Consider the following 20317-nt stretch of genomic DNA (forward strand, 5'->3'; position numbering starts at 1 on the left):
AGACCTATACATAATTAACCAATGGAAGGTCAACATACTGCGCCATTCTGCCGGCGATTGGCCAAATCATGGCTGTGGCCTGCCCCCTCCAGCAACACTTCCTGCCGCCAGAGCCTATTCACTTCCGGTGGGCATTCGGCTCCTCTTGCTCTCGACTGTTAATGGCGGGCGGCGGCTTTTGAGCGGGACGCAGATAACCGCTGCCCGCCCTGCGGACGTCTCCCCTGGCCCCCGCTTTCTGCACGTCGCCAGTGTCGGAGCTGTTCAGCATGTCTGTGGTGCCGCCGAATCGCTCGCAGACGGGCTGGCCCCGGGGGGTCAACCAGTTTGGCAACAAGTACATCCAGCAGACCAAGCCCCTCACTCTGGAGCGCACCATTAACCTGTAAGTGCGGCGAGGCCTCCGAGGGCAAACCGCTTCCCGAACGCCCTCGCTCACCCGGTTTGCGGGATGTCCCTCCGGGATGCGCGCTTCCCTCTCTCCCCGACCTCCTTCTCGCCCCCGATTTGGCAGTTTGCCTTTGCATTTATTCAGTCACGGTTAAAACCCACATTTGCTTTGAATTCATCACAATGTGTATGTTCTTTGAATCCTTTGTTGGTGTTTTCATTGCACATGTATTTGTTTTTATTTGAAATGGGTAACTATAATTTTGTAGGGTGTCCTTTTTTTTTTTTTTACAGTAAGTTTTCCAGATTTACCTCTAAAGGCGTAGGGTTTTCTTTAAGTGTTGCGTAGTATTCCATCAAGTGACCACATTTTCATTTTCGTGCTGTCTAGTCTACCTCTTGCGTTCGTATGTCTTGTCTACTGAAGTGACATTAGCATCGCAGGCACCCAGTAGACCTAGATTGAGAGTACACGCTTTGTTTAGGCTGTTGGAGGTATCTTACTTAATTGCCTAGAAAGCCTATTTGCAGGCAGGCCCCCCCCCCCACCTTCCTCTTAAGCAAATATTGCTTTTCGAGATCTCTCTTTAAAAAAATGTGGCTGTAGCAAGAAGTCAGGATTGGGATACAGTTCACTCAGTATTTGGTATCGCCCTGCCCAGTGTGGAAACATGGCCAGTTTAGGCTGGTTATGTGTTTAAAAAGTGCAAGACTTTGTTGATTGCGGTGTTCTGGGTAAGTCGTAGTGTTTCTCACTTTCGTATTCAATAAATGAACTTTTCCTTCTAAAACCAAGTGTGACATGAAATTGAAAAGATACTATTACTGTTTTTGTTTTTTTTTGTTTTTTTTTTTTTTTGGCAAAACAAGTGCTGGCTCGAAAACTTAGATAATAAAATACGAGGAGGTTTATAAAACCTGGAAATAGCCGATAGTGGTGTCTATACAAATCAACTTTTGTACCAAAATATATAGTAGTACTATAATTTCCTGTCACATGTTTATAAGATTCCTGTGAAATGGAGAAGGCAAGTGCTGTTTAAAAGAATGAGCGAGCACAGGAGGGGCTTGCTAACTGGCAGAGCGTTTGCCTAGTGTGTGCAAGGCCCCAGATCCCATCTCCAAGCACCTCAAAATGTGAAAACTGAAAGCACAAGTTCTGCATTCCTTTTGTGATAGGCCAGGATTGTGGGTTTTTTATATCCTTCCCTTGGTTCCTGGATCAGCTTACATCAGGCCATTGTGCAGAATTGTTGAGTAGCTGTGCTTTCAGAGATGTTTTTCAGGTGAGCATGTTACTTTTCCTGTGTCAGTGCAGTGTTGAGAAATAAAGTGCTGTGAACGTGAATTCGCCTGGGTGAATTATCTATTAAATGAGAAGCAAATCTTTGTTTCTGCAGTGTATTTTCATTTAGGCAAAACCAGATGGGTGGCTTTTGTGCACATGTGTGCATGCGGATGGCCAGATGTCCAGATGAGCAAGTATGATGGATGCACGCAGTGAAACGCTCACTGTGATGTGGAGAATGTGCTCTATGTGGGCTGCTACTCAGATTTCACAGCCGGAAAGTCTAATGTTTCATTCTGCTGAGATCTTGTGATGTAGGAGATAGCCATTGTAACAGAAATAGTTTGTGTCTGGTCTTAATTCTTTCTAACGCAAGTTAGGAAAACCAAACATTAGCACACATAAAGCAGTATATAAAGCTATGTGTAGTAATTCTTCCTAATAATGATGGTATTAGATTCATTATTGGATCTACTGCAGAGTTATCTGTAGTCTTTAAAGACGCCTGAAAATGGCATATTTTCATTATTTTAGAGTCACTTGGTGCTTAGAATTTGACTTCTGGAATGTTTTTCTTTTGGTTACCTTGATTGCCCTTTTCAAGAACAACTGAGGAGAGTATGTTGTTGCCTATTAATATCAAGAGTTTTGTATGTGTTGCCCACGGGTGCTATATGCATTCATGCAGATGTGTGCACTTGTAGATGTGTGTGTGTATGTTCACAGCATTTGTGACTTTGTGTATGTATCTGCACACGTGCGGAGAAAGTCAGGACAGAGTGTCAGTTCTCATCTTCCAGCTTGTTTGATAATACGGTCTCTGATGGGATCTACAATGGGAACCTGTTGGGCCACCATGTTCATATTTGGTCTGTTTGGTGCTAGTTGAGTGTTTGTTTTTGCTGGGTGCTGGTGATTGAATTTAAGTTCTCATGCTTCCTTGATAAGCACTTATTGGGGGAGGGGATAAATGAGGGGATTAGCCATGTTCAATTAAAACATTCTTTCTGAAAAATAAACTATAATCAAGGGGCTGCAAGTTAGAATGTGTGATAAAATATGAATGTGGATTTTAAACCTTAAGGAAAGTTTGATCTTTACTAAGCAAGATGAGCTTTTTAGCACTTTAAATCTTATTTTAGATTCTGGATCAGGAAAAGAGGCTATTCATCTTAGATATGGGTAGAAGAGTAAGTATACTGGATAGGGTAAATGCAGAAGCCTTAAGAAGTCTCAGAGGGAAAACGAAAACAGGTCTAAGCCACTGTAGTGCTGTGTATCCTTAGTCCCAGCACTTAGGAGGGAAAGACAGACAGATCTCTGTGCTCAAGACCAGCCTGGTCTACAAAGTGAGTTCCAGGCCAACTCTGTTTCAAAAATCAAGCAAGCCAGAGGAAGAAAAAAAAGTTAATCTGAAAAGGAACTAGAAAAATCTGAGTATTGCTAACTGGGAGAAACAGAAAATTGCAGAGGGATCAGTGAGGTGGCTCTTCAGGTAGAAGTGCTTGCTGCCAAGATTGATGATGTGAGTTCAATCCCCAGAACCCACTTGGTAAAAGGAGAGCACAGACTCACACAGGTTATCCTCTGACCTCTGTACACATGTCATAGAACACCATATGTATGCGTGTACAAAAACACATTTTTTAAAAATTTAGAAGAAAACAAAGGAGATGTTAACAGACAGTGGTGGCTCAGCATATATGAGAAAAGAGATTGGCTATTAGTGTCATTTAGTTAATAGAATTTATAACTAGGTTAATCAGAAGAATCAGGTTGGTTATTTGGTATTAGTGTCATGAAATGATCTAAAACCAGTATGGATATCCACTTTGATAAGCATTTCAGGGGCCTTAGTAGGACAGTGCTGTCTGTGATTGACACATGGAAGTTCTGGCTTCAAGAGTCCAGACAGCAACAACATTCTGATCTTTGCTATCTCCTAGCTGGTTATGAAGCTTTGGGCTAGTTGTCTTTGAGCACAATGTAGCTTTGACCTCCTGTTTTGTTTAGTTTTAGACAGGGTTTCTCTGTGAAATAGCCTTGGCGGTCCTGGAACTTGCTTTGTAGACCAGGCTGGCCTCAAACTCAGAGATCTGCCTGACTCTGCCTGAGTGCTGGGATTAAAGGCGTGCACCATCACTACCCTGAGACCATGGTTTTGTTTTTTTTTTTTTTTTTAAATGTTATTTTGAACTGTTCTGGTAAGTAAGACCATCTGTTCTCATGCTAAACGCTTGTCTTTGCTTCACAGGTACCCACTTACCAATTATACCTTTGGTACAAAAGAGCCCCTCTATGAGAAGGACAGCTCTGTTGCAGCCAGATTTCAGCGCATGCGGGAGGAATTTGATAAAATTGGGATGAGAAGGACTGTAGAAGGGGTTCTGATTGTACATGAGCACCGGCTACCCCATGTGTTACTGTTACAGCTGGGAACAACTTTCTTCAAATTGTAAGTGGTGTTGGACATTTTAGCCCTTTCAATTTAAACAAATATTGTGAAAGAGTCTTGAAAGAAAACAGTCATGGTTCTTCTCCAGTGTAGTGCTTATTTCTTTTCCAAAGAAGATATCTGCATTTTTGTTGGACCCTAGACTCCAGTCACCGAGGAGGAGTCTCCTCAAGAAACCATCTCTCACACCACAGCTGATATAAAAACATAAGGATTTTATTAATTCTGTCATGACAGGGTCTTTCAGCATTCGAAAAGGCAGAAAGACCCTGAATGGCTGGTACAGGATATTTTTAAAGGAAAAAAAAAACACAAAAGGAAGGGGGTTTCTGGGGGTTGTTCTTTAACTATTATGATTGGCTTATTCAAAAGGGCTATTATCAATAATTGGCTGGAGAGTGGTTGCCAGATCAGATGAGGTTAGGGGGAAACATCTGAGGGTCACTTTGCCCCTTTCCCAGGGCCTGAGTTAAAACACCAGGAACTGAGTCAACACCTAAGGGTTATCTTGCCCCTATTCAATAACTGAGTTCTATTTGGAGAACATTCACAAGGGCTCAGGGAGATGATGGAAAGTTCCCAACATTTCAGTACGTATATGGGCAATTTGTTAGGTCCTTGTTTCCCAGGGGAGGTGGGGAGCATTACTGCCAAGAGGCCTCAAAGTTGTCAGAAATGGCTTCAGAGTTCTACATCTTCACGTTTGTTTAGTTTGTTTATTTGTTTCTTGAGACAGGATTTCTTTTTGTAACAGTCCTGGCTGTCTTGGAACTCATTCTGTAGACCAGGCTGTCCTTGAACTCACAAAGATCTGCCTGCCTCTGCCTCCCAAGCGCTGGGATTAAAGGCATACACTGCTATCACCTGACTGAAATCTGCATGTTTTTATATATTGTTAATATCCTTGAACTAGAACAGTCCAAGCTCAGTTTCTAGAAGCAGTTGTTTTCATATAGCTTAATCACTCAAGTCCATAACTCTTTAAATATTTACTTGCCCACCAATAATATTGTGCCAAAAAAAAAAGGCCTCAAATCTAAATTGATATTTTTGAGAAATGCACCATAAAGAATGTAGTCTGTCTGTTTTCTGGGAATTGGTTGTACTTCCTGTGAGGAGGTTCTGGTGGATTGCTGGCCAGTGATTATGTTTATTTTATTTATATATATATATATATATATATATATATATATACATATATAAATTTTTTTTTTCTGTTAAAAACTAGGATTGTATATGATGGTTTGGTACTTAACATTGTGGGTTCAACTAACTTTACAGCACATCTGCCACCTTTGGTCCTTGTTTGATTGTTTATCAGATGGTACGAAATAGTGAAATAGGTCTTGCTCACTTACTTGATGGAAACTATAATTATTGTGTTCTTGCTATTATCCCCAAATTGTATTAAATTGAAAGCTGAAATTCTTAATCTTTTTACAGACCTGGTGGTGAACTTAACCCAGGAGAAGATGAAGTTGAAGGTCTAAAACGCTTAATGACAGAGGTATTTTTCAACAATTTTATTGCCCATTTGAATACCACCAACTTAATTGAATTTTCATGTGTCTTATAAAAATAAGTTAATTTGAATAGTTAGTAGTCAGTAAATACAACTTAAACCTGAATTAGTATAATACTTATTTTCTGTAAAATAAGCGTGTCTAATTTTTGTTCTTGGGAAGCTGAGGTAGAAGGATTGCCTTGAGTTCAAGACCACTTGGGCTACATAGTTGAGTTCTATGCCAGCTGGTCCACAGAGTGAGACCATGTTGCTAAATAAAATAAAATACAACAAAAGATTGATGAAGCAATAATGGTAAATTGCCTTTTTGGTAGAGTTTTCAGAAGAACCACAAGAAACCTCATTTTTTCCTCTGGTTCCTTTTAAAACTACCAAAAAGTCAAGAAAAGGGTAACCTTTAAAAAGTATAAATTCAGAAGTATTTAAGGAAGGCAAAATGAGACATTAGCAAAATAATAAGTAAATAAAATAGTAACAGTAAGTTGGAAAGAGATGGAAAGTAATTGAGCTCCCCATGCCAGACTTAGCAGAAACTGTGGCAGCAGAAACTGTGGCCTACTCAGCAGGAGAGCAGCCAGAATCAATACTGAAGAACAGGAAGGCTGAGGACTTGCAAGGTCCCAGAGCCAGCGAGCCCATCCATGAGCTGGATTGGTTGACTCTATACACCTTATATTTATCTATGTTGTTTTTCCCATTCGGTCCAGTTGAGCAGCGACCGACTGGTGACTGGGTTTGTAGGAACTGAACAAGCCAACACTTAGCTGTAAAAGTTTAGGAGATGGGGAGAATATTTAAAAGCTTTCATTCTAAATGAGTGGTCTTTGAGTCGAGTTGTGAAGGGATTGAGAGCATCTCTGCAAAGTGGAGCAGAGCAGTAGGGAAGAGGATGGTACTCTGTTGGAGGAGGGGCCGCTTGGTCATTCCCGGCTACCCAGCCCCAAAATAATCACACAGAAAACTGTATTAATTAAATCACTGCTTGGCCCATTAGCTCTAGCCTCTTACTGGCTAACTCTCACATCTTGATTAACCCATTTGTATTGATCGATGTAGCACCACAAGGTGGTGGCTTACCGGGAAGATTCTAATCTGCGCCCATCTCGGAGAGGAGAGCTATGGCGTCTTCCTCACTGCCTTCTACCCAGCATCCTGTTCTGTTTACTCCGCCTACCTAATTTTCTGTCCTATTAAAAGGCCAAGGCAGTCTCTTTATTAACCAATGAAAGTAACACATAGACAGATGACCTTCCTCCATCAAGTTGTCATCATTATTTTTAATCTTGGCCATTCTTACAGGTGTAAGATGGACTCTCAGAGTTTTGGTTTGCATTTCTCTGATGGCTAAGGATGTTGAGCATTTTCTTAAGTGTCTTTCAGCCATTTTAGATTCTTCTGTTGAGAGTTCTCTGTTTAAGTCTGTACTCCATTTTTTTAATTGGAATATTTGTTCTTTTGATGACCATTTTCTTGAGTTCTTTGTATATTTTGGAGATCAGACCTTTCTCTGATGTGGGGTTGCTGAAGATGTTTTCCCATTCTGTAGGAGCTGTTTTGTCTTGTTGACTGTGTCCTTTGCTTTACAGAAGCTTCTCAGTTTCAGGAGGTCTCATTTGTTGTTTCTCTCAGTTTCTGTGCTACTGGGATTATATTTAGGAAGTGGTCTCCTATGCCAATGTGTTCAAGTATACTTCCCACTTTCCTTTCTGTGAGGTTCAGTATGGTTTGGCTTTATGTTGAGATCTTTGATCCATTTGGACTTGAGTTTTATACATGGCAATAAATAATGGATCTATTTTCATTCTTCTACACGTTAATATTCAGTTTGCCAGCACCATTTCTTGAATATGTTTTTTTCCATTTGATATTTTTTGCTTCTTTGTCAAAAATCAGGTGTTCATAAGTTATGTGGATATCCGAATCTTTGATTCAGTTCCATTGGACCTCCTATAGTAGAGTTTGAAGTCAGGGATTGTGGTGCCTTCAGAAGTTCCTTTATTGCACAGGATTGTTTTGGCTACCATGGGTTTTTTGCCTCTCCATATGAAGTTGTGTATTGTTTTTTCAAGGTCTGTGAAGAATTTGAGCACTATAGTTTTAATACCTAAATTCTAATCTACAATTGAGGAAGGTGAATCTGAGTAACATTACCTCAGCCAAGTAATTATGGTTCATATTAATGGAGTCATAGTGATGGCATGAGCCTTTGATATGAGTTGATGTAAGAATGGCATTTTGCCTCTATTGTTTTCCTTGCCGGAATCTGTAACCTCAGTCTCACAGAGAACAAAATCCTGATCAGTATTCCTCAAGACTGTCAAGATCATCAAGCTATAGAGTTCTATACTACACAGTCTAGAACAGCTCAGGGAAAGTGATGACCACGTCTTGTATCTTAGATGGGATCCTGGGCCTGAAATGGGACATTGGGTACAGAATTAAAGAGACCTGAAAACTGTATAGGTTTTTTTGGTATAGTGTTGATTCATTAGTTTAACAGATTTGCTATACTGATATAAGATGGTAAAGGTAGAGGAAAGGTGTAGGCATTATGGGGAGTTCCTGGCACATCTTTGGAAGGTTTCTTAATACGTAAAACTATTCTAAGACAATTGAAAAATAAAAAGATACTTTTAAACATAGAGACAGATATTGGGGCGAACAACTAGGAGCTGAGTGTTGTAGCCAGTTGGGAATGAGTGAAATAGGACAGGAGATTGCTTTCTTACTCTGAACTCTGTAGAACCATTGTTGACCAGTGAAATGGGTAGAGAATAACTTTAAGTCTACTTCTATTATGTGTATGATTGTTTGCCTGTATGTATGTATGTGCATCATGTGTTCTTATGTGTGTTTATTTAGTTTGTTCATTGTACTACTACTTTTCACAGATACTGGGTCGTCAAGATGGAGTCCTACAAGACTGGGTCATTGATGACTGCATTGGTAACTGGTGGAGACCAAATTTTGAACCTCCTCAGGTCAGTGTTCAGTTGTTTACCAGGCATTTGGTTAAGCAGAAAGCTCACTTAACTCCAGACATTAAAATAGATCAGGGCCAACAAGATGGTTTAGCAGGTAAAGGTGCTTGCTGCCAAGCCTTATGACTTTAGTTTGATCTCTGTAATTCATGTGATAGAAGCAGAGGATAAATTCCCATAAATTGTTTTTTGACTTCCTTATGCATGCTGTAGCATATATATACACACACACATAGATGTGGAAATTTTTAGAAATGAAAAATGACCAAAGTAGATCATGGCTTCCCATTTCTTATTTTCATTTCCTTAATTTTGATTAAAAAACATTTTTAAAACCAAACAGCTTGTTGAGCAGTGGTGGTGCACACTTTTAATCCCAGCACTGAGGAAGCAGAAGCAGGCAAATTTCTGTGAGTTTGAGGCCAGCCTGGTCTACAAACAGTTCCAGAACAGTCAGAGTTGTTATACCAAGAAACCCTGTTTCAAAAAACAAAACAAAAATCCAGTTTTTCCCTTTCATGTGTATGAATGTTTGCCTGTGTGTAATCTGTGCTTGATGCCCAAGAACATAAGAGAGAGGGAATTGGATCCCCTAGAACAGGAGTTGGGAGCTCGTTAGTCACCAGATAGGTGCTAGGAACTAAACCTTCCCCCCTCAAACAAATGGAAAAATTTTTACTAATAAAAGATCAAAATAGACTTTGACTTTCAATTTCTTTTTTTTAAATATTTATTTATTTATTTATTATGAATACAATATTCTGTTTGTTTGTATGCTAGCAGACCAGAAGAGGGCACCAGGTCCCATTACAGATGGTTGTGAGCCACCATGTGGTTGCTGGGAATTGAACTCAGGACCTTTGGAAGAGCAGGCAATGCTCTTAACCTCTGAGCCATCTCTCCAGCCCCCTCAATTTCTTTTTTTAAACTCCTTAATTTAGGTTTAGGAAACTAACAAACCAAGCAGAATTTCCTTCTTCTATTTTTATTTTTATTGCGTGCGTGCGTGCGTGCATGTGTGTGTGTGTGTGCACACGCATATATTGAAAGTGCTATGTAGCCAAGTCTGGCCTTGCACTGTTTGCCTACCTCTTATTTCCAAACTGTTGGGATTACCGGTGTTCACAGATGATAAACTTCATTTTTAGGATGATACTGTTTTGTTTTCTTCGTTTTTTTAAGGTGTTGGAGATTGAACCAGGCCTTAATGTATTCTTTTTTAAAATATGTAAAAGTAGATTTGCAGTAAGGAAAATTCATCTTTAACAGCAATTCATGATGGGATACTTTCATACTGCCCTCCTGCACATTCCTGTCCTCACTATGGACTTCTTTTGTTTTGAGACGGGTTTCTCTGTGTAACAGTCTTGGACGTCCTGGAACTTGCTTTGTAGACTGGGCTTGTCTCGAACTCAGAGATCTGCCTGTTGCCTTCAGAGAGCTGGAATTAAAGTGTGCACTACTATCACCTGGCCACCATGGACTATTCTGAAGTAAATCCTAGGTATAATTTCTTTCTTTTTTTTTTTTTTTTAATATTTTTATGGTTTGTTTAACTTTATTTTATGTGCATTGGTGTGAAGTGTCAGATCCCCTGGAACTGATCTTCAGACAGTTGTGAGCTGCCATGTGGGTGCTGGGAATTGAACCCGGGTCCTCTGGAAGAGCAGTCAGTGCTCTTAACCACTGAGCCATCTCTCCAGCCCCCGGTATAATTTCAATTGTAAGTATTTTAGTGTGATTGTAAAAGATAAGGATTTTATTTTATAAAAAGATGACAATGGATACTAAAGGATGGTTCATGGGGTTGAAGCCCATACTGTTCTGGTAGTCATTCCCAGAATATACATTAGGTGGTTCACAACTACCTGTAACTCTAATCTCAGGGGCTCTGACACCTCTCACCTCTTGGTACCTGCATCCATGTGTACAGACACACACGTAATTAAAAATAATGAAACTAAAGGCTGGAGAGATGGCTCAGCAGACCAGAATCAGTTCCCAGCACCCACAAGATAGTTCATAAGTATCTGTAACTTCACTTCCAGTGGATCTAAGACCTTCTGGCCTCTGAAGGCATTAGCCACATAGTTAATTTCTTGAAGAAAGGGAGTCTTTAGTAAGTGGTCTGTGTTTGGAACAGTATGAACACATTCACCTTCCCAGTGTTCATTGCCAAAGACCTTGGTGTGTGGGATTCCCAGTAGGGCAGGAGCTCAGTAAGTGTCTAGACTCCTAGGGAATCACCCACAGCAAGAGACTGAACTAGAGTAAGGTGGACATAACGCCAGAAAGCCAGCATGTAAATTTGAAGAGAATCTGGCTGTCTTAATCAAATAAATGACTTGTTTTATCTTAAAACTATCAGATAAACACTGAAGCAGAGCTGCTTTCTTGTGCTTGCAGACAGTTCTAAGTCCTGGATCTTCTGGAGGACATTCAAACACATGGAGTGTTATGTAGCTATTACAAGTCTACTTTTGAAAATTGGCTGTGTGGAAAAAAAGTTTCTTCAAAAAAAAAAAAAAACTGGGACTGGGATGTAGGACCTTGTGCCTGCTATACAAGCACTCAACCACTGAGTTACATCCCAACACAAGAAAAGAATACAACCATTATCATATTAAAGTAATCTCATCAAATATATCATCACTATTTTCATATATCCTGATTCTTTTAGTTGTTTGTGGTGTTTTGTTTGTTTATATATTTTTTGAGACTGGTCTCTTTACTACTCCTGGCTGTCCTGGAACATGCTACTAGATTGGACTGGCCTTGAACTCAACAGAAATCCTCCTGCTTCTCCCTCATATATGCTGTGATTTAAAGCATGTGCCACTGTTTTTGTTAGGGTTTCTATTGCTGCAATGAAACAACATGACCATAGAGCAAGTTGGGGAGGAAAGGTTTTATTTGACTTATACTTCAGCATTTTTGTTCATCACTGAAGGAATCAGAACAGACAGGGCAGGGTCCTGGAAACAGGAGCTTATGCAAGAGGCCAGAGTGGGGAGCTTCTTACTGGCTGGCTTGTTTCCCATGACTTATAGAACCCAGAATGGCACCACCCACCGTGGGCTGGGCTCTCCCCCATTCATCACTAAATGAGAAAATGCCTTACAGCTGGATCTCAAGGAGGCATTTCCTCAGCTAAGGCTCCTTCCTCTCTGTTGATTCTAGCTTGTGTCAAGTTCACATACAAAACCTCCTAGTACATCCACCATGCCTACCTGTCCTAATTATTTCTGTTTTTATATTTGCTTAAATTAGGATAGTCTCATCTCATATCTCTCTTACGTTTACAAGGTTAACCCTTTTCTCTTTCTCTTACCCTTGTAAGTCATTTAAAATGAAAATAAGTGGTCTTGTGTTTGAATTGCCAATAAGATTCATGTATTATGGGACACATGCTCGTTCTCCTATATATTGGTTTAGGGCTCAGTGGGGCAAGGTGGTGTATTGTTGCCGTGTAACAAATTACAGGCAGGGCATTTGTAATGCAAAAATCTGAGATTTAGAGACTGGTTGACATGAAAAAGGTTTTGGATTTTATAATTTTGAACTTTTTAAGTTGTGGATACTCAAGAGATGAGTGTAAACATTCCAGAGTTTACAAAACTCAGAATTGGAAGCATGAAGCATTAGTCTAAATAATCTTTATCAATTAAAAACCCGTGAGTCAGACATGGGGTAAAAGTCTAGACTATCAGAGAACCAGAGGAGCAGCCACCAGTTGCTTCCTCCTGTCTCCTCCCTCTGGCATCCAGAAAAGGCTGAGATCTTGTCTACACCCCACTTTATCACTTTCTGTCTCCGCCTTCCTAGTGTTGGGATTAAAGTGTGTGGGCCACTGCCTGGCCTCTAAGGTTAACTAGTGACTAGCTCTGCTCTCTGATCTCCAGGCAAGCTTTACTTGTTAGAACACAAGATATCACACAACAGAGACACTTTGATCTTGTACATTTCTAATAAGGGATACTCAATCTACCTCCAAATTTAGTAGCCTAAGATAATAGATATTATCTTGGAATTTTCAGGGCCTTGTGAAGTCACAGGTTCTCAGCTGGGACTGCATCATAAATCATGGGACAATGCATGCAGACTTCTTGGCTTTTAGACTGGAGTCTTCAGTTTTTGCCAGTTGTTGGCATAGGTCTTCCCTTGTTTTTTTTGTCATCTTCAAAGGGTAACTCCCTCTAGGACAGCTACCTTTCCTAGAGCATGTAATTGAAGAAAAGTAAGAAATGATGTCAGGAAATATCCAAGTGGGAAGTTGTGGTCATTTAGCTTCCTGGTCTTGGCAGTGACAAATGGTCACTTCTGTATTCTATTTGTCACTCTGGTCCATAGCAGGAGAGAATCCATTGAGGTGTTTATGCTGAAGACTTGGATGTTTGGGACATCTTGAATGCTGGCTTTCATAGGTCGTGGTTTGTCCTTCTGTTAAGGTCTCATATTATCTGGATAGGTGTGGTGGCCCATGCTTGTTTAAATCCTGCCACTTAGGTGGCAGGGGCAGGTGGGTCTCTGTGAGTTCAAGTCTAGCCAGGTATACGCAGGGAGTGAGTGCCAGGTCAGATAGTGCTTACACTAGTGAGACTTTGTCTCAAAGGAGATAGAGAATTTTTTTATGCTACTTGTTTTTTACTTATTTATTTATTTATTAATCATGCATACCGTGTTCTGCCTGTATGTATGCCTGAAGGCCAGAAGAGGACACCAGATCTCATTACAGAAGGTTGTGAGCTTACATGTGGTTGCTGGGGATTGAACTAAGGACCTCTGGAAGAACAGTCAGTGCTCTTAACCTCTGAGCCATCTCTCCAGCCCTTGTTTGTTTTTTGGTAATGATAATAGTTCGCTGATGATGATTTCTTACAGTTATAAAGTCACCGAAGATGTGTTTCTTTCTTTCTTTCTTTCTTTTTTTTTTTTTTTTTTAGTTTTTCGAGACAGGGTTTCTCTGTAGCTTTGGAGCCTGTCCTGGCACTAGCTCCTGTAGACCAGGCTGGCCTCGAACTCACAGAGATCCGCCTGCCTTTGCCTCCCTAGTGCTGGGATTAAAGGCGTGCGCCACCACCGCTCGGCTGAAGATGTGTTTCTTGTACAGAGAAAAACAACCTCACAACTATTTGGTTACTCTGGGGTATGTGGAAATAGTAGTTGCTGCTTTTCTTTCCTAAGTTTTCAAAAGAATGCATTCATCCTTCAAAGATATATTATGGGGTGAAGATGTGGACACAGATTGCTTAAGAGGTGAGACAGGAAGTAGCAAAGAATAGGGCCCGTTTCCTTGTTTGAGTCTTTTCATACAAACTGTGCCGGCTTAGCCATTAAGACCAGGACTAGAGAAAAGCCTTTAGAAAGGGGGAAGCTGCATTTGCCCCTTTTTTGTTATTTGGCCATGGTTTGTTGAGTGTAAAGTAGAGGTGTTTTCAAGTGTGCAGCTTGAACTCCTCCTCACCTCGTTATCCCTCACTGTTAATATTCTGGTTTTCATATAGATCCCCAAAACCTGGGAGAGTTGCTTCGTTTCATTTGTACTTTAAGGTAGTTCTGGTGTATAATTATCCTGGTTGGGTGCCAGTGAGGAACAGAATATGGAGTAAGCAGTTGGCTTTTGTAATGACTTAAGGACTGAATGGATGGATGCAGTGTCTGTGTGTCTTCACTAAACTGGGTAATCTTGGGGAAGTGCCCGTGTAAAGTGAGTGTGGTTATACCTCTTTTGGCAACCATGGCCTTTAGCCACTCTCCTTGTATGTCTCTTTTTAGCTCTTTCTAAATCCTCTGTCTTCAAATACAACCCCCAAAGGAAACAGATTTCTGAGTATACTCTTGGAGAAGGTAGATTTGTATAATATAGACATTGTAAAGGAAGAAAAAAATTCCTTTCCTCCCTCTATGTCAAATTGTTCTCAAGCAGTTGCTTCTCTATTTCTTCCTGTTCCTTTAGTTTTCCTAAATATTTTCTCCATTTTACCCAGCAGTTAGACTCCGCCCAGCTGGCAGAAATCCACTTAGCTCATCCTGTGTTCTTAAGCATGTGCCATGTGTAATGGGGCGGGGGTAGGAGGAAGAAGCAAAGAGCATCTTGTCAAATACCTCAAGGCTTTAAGGTTTTCAATTGAGTAAACATGATCACATCAGGAATCTAGAACTTACAAATGGCGGAAGCAACTTTTGTTAAAACCGAAATTTGATTGTGTTGTAACTTTCTCCCCTTATATATTCTGTGACTGTTTGAATAGCTGATGGATTTGCTGCTTGTTATTGCATGTGTGCGAAGGCACGTGATGTGTCTGTTATATAGGGACCTGTTCAGCCCAGTGAAGGGAAGCAGGACAGTAGTGTACTACCAACAGTAAGTATACTGGGAAGTGTACATTCAGAGAACTAAATGGAGCTATGGTGTATGTGTTACAGTAAGACTGAGTTAAGGTAGGAGTGTAGTTGAGCTTCATATCTGAAATTGGAAAACTTGTTAATTAAGACATGAGGTGTAAAAGAATAGTGATGCTTGAAACCTATAAGTTCTTCTCATTTTCTGTTTTAGTATCCATATATTCCTGCACATATTACAAAGCCCAAGGAACATAAGAAGTTGTTCCTGGTTCAGCTTCAAGAGAAAGGTAAGGCATGTGTCTGAAAGACAGCTCTCTAACAGCTCTTACAGAGCACCCTCAGGTTCTCTCCTTGCCTCCTCCAGTTTCTTTGAATAGCTTTAGGTTCACTCTAAGGCTGAAAACACCTATCATACTTGAGTAAAACACCTAGTTTTTCTCTTTGTGCCAGTTGTGGGTGTAGGGGGCATGAAATCTAACTAGAGCTTAAAGTCTTCACCCCAACATTACACTCTAACCCCACTCCCCAAAAAACAAACCTCAAGATCTCCTGATTCTAACTCCTTCCCTCTCAAGTATTGAGATTACAGACTTTCACTACCACCTGTGGCTTTTTTGTTGTTGTTGTTCTTTTATACTGAGACAGCTTCTTGCTGTGTAGCTCAGGCTTGCCTCCAAATTAGATCAATCTCTTTGTTTTAATTCTGTGTAATGCATGCACTGATGAGTGCTGGTGGTGGGGACTAAACTCCAGTCTTCTGGAAGAACAGTAATTGATTTATCCTAACTGCTGAGTCATTTTTCAGCCAGCCTGCTTGCCTGCCCCTCCTTCCTTCCCTCCCTCCCTCTCTGACTGTTAAGTATCCTTAGGAATGTTGTCCTTTGTTGACCTGGAGCTCAACAATTAGGCTAAACTGACTGGCTGTCTGTCTCCACTTTACTGGCACCAGGATTACAAGCACACACATAATAGGGGTTTTGAGGATTAAATTCTTTTCCTCATGTTTGGAAAACAAGCCTCCAAATCTCAATCTTCCTGCTTTAGCCTCGAATGCAGGAATTATCACAATGTCTGGCTCCATTTCTTGCAATAGTTTTATACAAGGATTAAAAATTAATTTACAATACCAGGCCAATTCTCATTTTTGCTTTTTAAGGTGTTTATGGCATTTCTCTCTTGAGAGAATGAGTTTCAAATATGTGTCTATAATCTTTAGAAGACACAGGTAACCCAAAATGATGAATGAGAATTACCTTTTTCCTTAAAAGTTTTTCTCAGGACTGGGGAGATGGCCCAGGTAAAGTGCTCACTGTGATAAGATTTAGAACCTGAGTTTGGCTCTTCAGCACCCATGTAAAAAGACAAGCATGGTGGTATCCCTCTGAAACCCCAGAAAGGTAGAATCTGGGAGTTCTTTGGTCAGCCAGTCTAGCCAAAACAGTGAGCTTCAGGTCCACTGAGAAACTAAAAATATGAGGTAGGAAGGGATTGAGAAAACACCCTGATGCTAGCCTCTGGCCTTCACATATGCTTGCATGGCCATTTGGACATACATCAAAGCTTTTCTGAAATGTAAAATTGATTAGTTACAAAGTGGGAGTAAACATATGAAAGAGTTAAGAAATTAAATACTTGTTTTTCTTTCTTTTAAGCCTTGTTTGCAGTCCCGAAAAATTATAAGCTGGTAGCTGCACCATTGTTTGAATTGTATGACAATGCCCCAGGATACGGACCCATCATTTCTAGTCTTCCTCAGCTGTTGAGCAGGTATGGAAAGTTGAACATTTCTGATGGGACTATGTAAAATATCTAATTAACAATATTTAGAACCACTTGAGAAGTGATAGTTCATAAATTTTAGGGTTTAAGGAAAATAAAGACAGTCAATGTTTTGTTTTGTTAAGCGTCTCTTCCCCTTTCGGGAATTCACTCTGTAGACCAATCTGGCCTCGAACTCATGAGAGATCTGCCGTCTGAGTGCTGGAATTAAAGGTGTATGCCACCACTGCCCAGTCAATGTATTCTTATTGTATGTTATTGGTAAATTAAAATATGACCGAACGTACCCCAAGACTGAAATTATGGCATGATGTTCTGATCCTCAATTGCAAATTAAGTTTGCAATCTATTCAAAGAAGAGATGGTAAAACAGTCAATATTTAAAATATGTAGTAGTTGTTTATATAAAAATGGATAACCAAATCTTTTAGTATAGTTTAATTTCTTTCTGTTTTTGGAACTTACTATACTTAGGCCTGAATTGGCAGATAGGTTACAGTCCTATAGTTTTATCTGGAATCTGAATTTTGAAGCAGATAGGTGGTGTGTGTGTGTGTGTGTGTGTGTATTGGGGTGTGGTTTGTGGGTTTTGGTTTGGTTTTGTTTTTGCAACAGGATCTTTCTATACAGCCCTGACTGTCCTGGAACTCATTATGTAGACCATGCTGGCCAAGAACTCAGATCCGCCAGCCTCTGCCTTGGAGTGTTAAGATTAAAGGTGTGCTCCACCATGCTTCACTTGAGTGTGCATCTTTAAAATTGATTTGTATTATGAGTTTCTTAAAGCTGACCATGGATAACAACTACAGATAAAACAGTTAAGGTTGGTCATGGTAGTGTACCATGAGTTCAAAGCCAGCGTGCTCTACATAATAAGTTCTAGGCCAGCCAGGGTTACGTTGTCAAACAAAAGAAGAAAAGAATATGGAGAAAAATATGGAAAAAGAACTGGAGAGATGGCTTAGTGGTTAAGAGTGTATACTGCTCTTGCACTGGATATGAGTTGAGTTCCCAGCACCCTGGCTGGGTAGCTCATAACTGCCTCTGGCACTGTGCTCACATGTGTGCACACACACTTTTCATTCTCTAACTTGCACTTGCTTTTAATAAATAAAATTTTGTTGATTGTGCAATTAGTGTTCGGACTTGGATCCCACTTTTTATTTTGTGTATTGGTGTTTTGACTGCATATAGATCTGTGTGAAGGTGTTGAATCCTCTGGAGCTGGAGTTATAGAGAGTTGTGAGCTGCCAGGTGGGGGCTGGGACTTTAATCCGGGTCCTCTGGAAGAGCGGCCAATGCCCTTAACCACCGAGCCATCTTTTCTGCCCTTTTAATACTTGGTGGTAGTAAAAGTTTGGACAAACTCTTATATTTGTTTGCCATATACTTCATATACAGATGAGGATGGTAGTTTCTTCATATGATTGTGGGGACCAAGTCAGATAACACAGAAAAGTGCTTAGAGCATAGTACCTAGGACTACTTAATACCTGTTCACCATCACCCTAGTGATGGTGTTAGCTTTTATGGAAGCTTGGTGAGTGCAGAATTGGCCTTTTACTTTGTCACTAATCATCCTTCAGCTTCTGCTCCTCTACTTTGGCCTCTTTCTATGTCAGGTAATGTACATGAGCATGTGTGTGCACACAGCAAAGGACTTGTAACAACTTTTTGTGCCTTTAAGGAACTTTTGTAGTTCATAATTAACCAAATTAAAGTTTCTCATGGTAAGTATTCAGCTGCACTTGTGTAAGCATGACCAGTGAGGGCAAACTGTCTTAATAGAAATGCTAAATATGTCCAAGGAGGGAAGTGCTTTCCTTGTTGGAAGTGGAAACTGTATAACTAATAGTGTTTTTAATTAGTTTTCTGTTTTTGTTTTTGTTTTTAAACTCAGGTTCAATTTTATATACAACTGAATTCCTACACAGAAGTAACGAAGCCGTCTCTGTGAGCACAGCTTACACACATAGAAGAAGAATTGTAGAGAATTTTTGGTTTTCCCTAAATGGCCACCTCCTTCCTGTTTGAAGAGTAAAATTAATATGAACTAGGTAGTGGTGTAAACATGTGACAGTGTTCATTAATTGTTTGTTCTACTCATATGTTTTTGTACAACATTAAAAAAGGTGAACTTCCTATTTGTATTATTATTATTTTTTTAAGTTTCTCATTAAACTCTGAAAAATCTTATAGTTGAGGATCCTTTTTTCCCTGCTTTAGACTGGGGAATGTTGAAACATGATTGTGGTTTAGATAAGTTGAGCTTAATGGGCCTTTTGCTCCAATAGGATAGAGTCTGAGACTGTTACAGGTGTTTGTAATGAGGGCTTTCCAATTCTCTGGGGAACTAAATTTATCTGATTAATTCCAAGGCTTAGTGTGTACCAAATTAAACTCCAGTGAGTTCTGTTATAAAAAATTCCCATTATCTGATGAGTATATAACTGTCTAGGCCTTACTTCTCAAGTCAAAAGATGTTACACATTGGGAAACCATTAAGATTAGGTAAAGCTGAAAACCACAGGAATTGGTATTAAAAGGTCCGTTTAGAACTCAGTGCAGTACTTTGCTCTGTATAAGGGATAGTGACTTTGTACTGCTGTGATTGCTTACTAAGCCGTGACAAAAATAACATCAGGTTACAGTGATGTGTTGTATACGTACTGATAAAAACCTTGATTTCATCAATCAGTAAAGCTTTTTAAAAATATTTAGAATAGGCTGGGTATGGTGGTACACTTGGGAATCTAATGTTGGAGGACCAAGAATTCCAGGATAGCCAAGCTACCTAGCACGCCCCTACCTCAAAACACAATACAGAGGAATAGTCTGAATCATCTAGATTCTAGAGGTCAGGACAGGTGTTGTCAGCCTAAGAGAAAATAGCAAATTTAAACTTCTAGGACAATGCCTAGTTAGGGGAATAAAGTTTTAGGACAAAGATGGTTGGGTATGGAAGCACACACCTTTAATCTCAGCACTCCAGAGGCAAAGGCATGCAGATCACTGCGTTCCAGGCCAGCCATCACATAGTGAGATCCTGACTCAAAAAGAAGTTTTAAGGGCTGGGGAGTTGGCTTATTAGTTGAGAGCACCTCTATTTTTATGCATGCCTTGGATTTGGTCCTCAGCGCTCACATGGTGGCTCACAGCCATCTGTAATTCCAGTTCCAGGGGATCTGACATGGCTGACCTTGGGCACCAAGCATGCATGTGGTCCATATTTATATACATGTAGGCAAAACACTTACAAAAATTTTAAAAAAGGGCAAAAGACTTGGCTGGCTGTGTCATTACTTATGGTCAGTGTAGTTGCTTATTGCAGACTTGTCGCCTGTAGGCTTAATGTAATGAAAGTCTTACAAGGTGTATCAAGTTGTTAATAGGAGAAGTAAGCTTGATTGGTTCTCCTGTTTTATGGTATCCACTACTGGGCCTGTCTCCTGAATATTGGGCAATAGCATAGCACATGTATGTTAGTACAGTCTTCTGTTTAGCTTTGACAGGTCAAGAGTGAACAAGGAATTAAGTTTAGAGTCATGTCACCC

At 40.1% G+C, this 20317-nt stretch overlaps 1 protein-coding gene across 1 annotated transcript; it reads left to right on the top strand.

The window, feature by feature from the left end:
- Positions 1 to 134: 134 nt before the first annotated feature.
- Nudt21 (nudix hydrolase 21) lies at positions 135 to 18905 on the top strand. Its single transcript, XM_041649547.1, has 7 exons — positions 135 to 385; positions 3933 to 4133; positions 5577 to 5640; positions 8550 to 8639; positions 15196 to 15271; positions 16637 to 16751; positions 18664 to 18905. The coding sequence occupies exons 1-7, from the start codon at positions 270 to 272 to the stop codon at positions 18683 to 18685; spliced, it is 684 nt and encodes a 227-aa protein (XP_041505481.1). The 5' UTR covers positions 135 to 269; the 3' UTR covers positions 18686 to 18905.
- The last annotated feature ends 1412 nt before the right edge of the window (positions 18906 to 20317 follow it).

This window comes from Microtus oregoni, unplaced genomic scaffold, assembly GCF_018167655.1.
Source record: "Microtus oregoni isolate MIOR12 unplaced genomic scaffold, Mior012 000004F_ref0000308, whole genome shotgun sequence".
NCBI lineage: Eukaryota > Metazoa > Chordata > Mammalia > Rodentia > Cricetidae > Microtus > Microtus oregoni.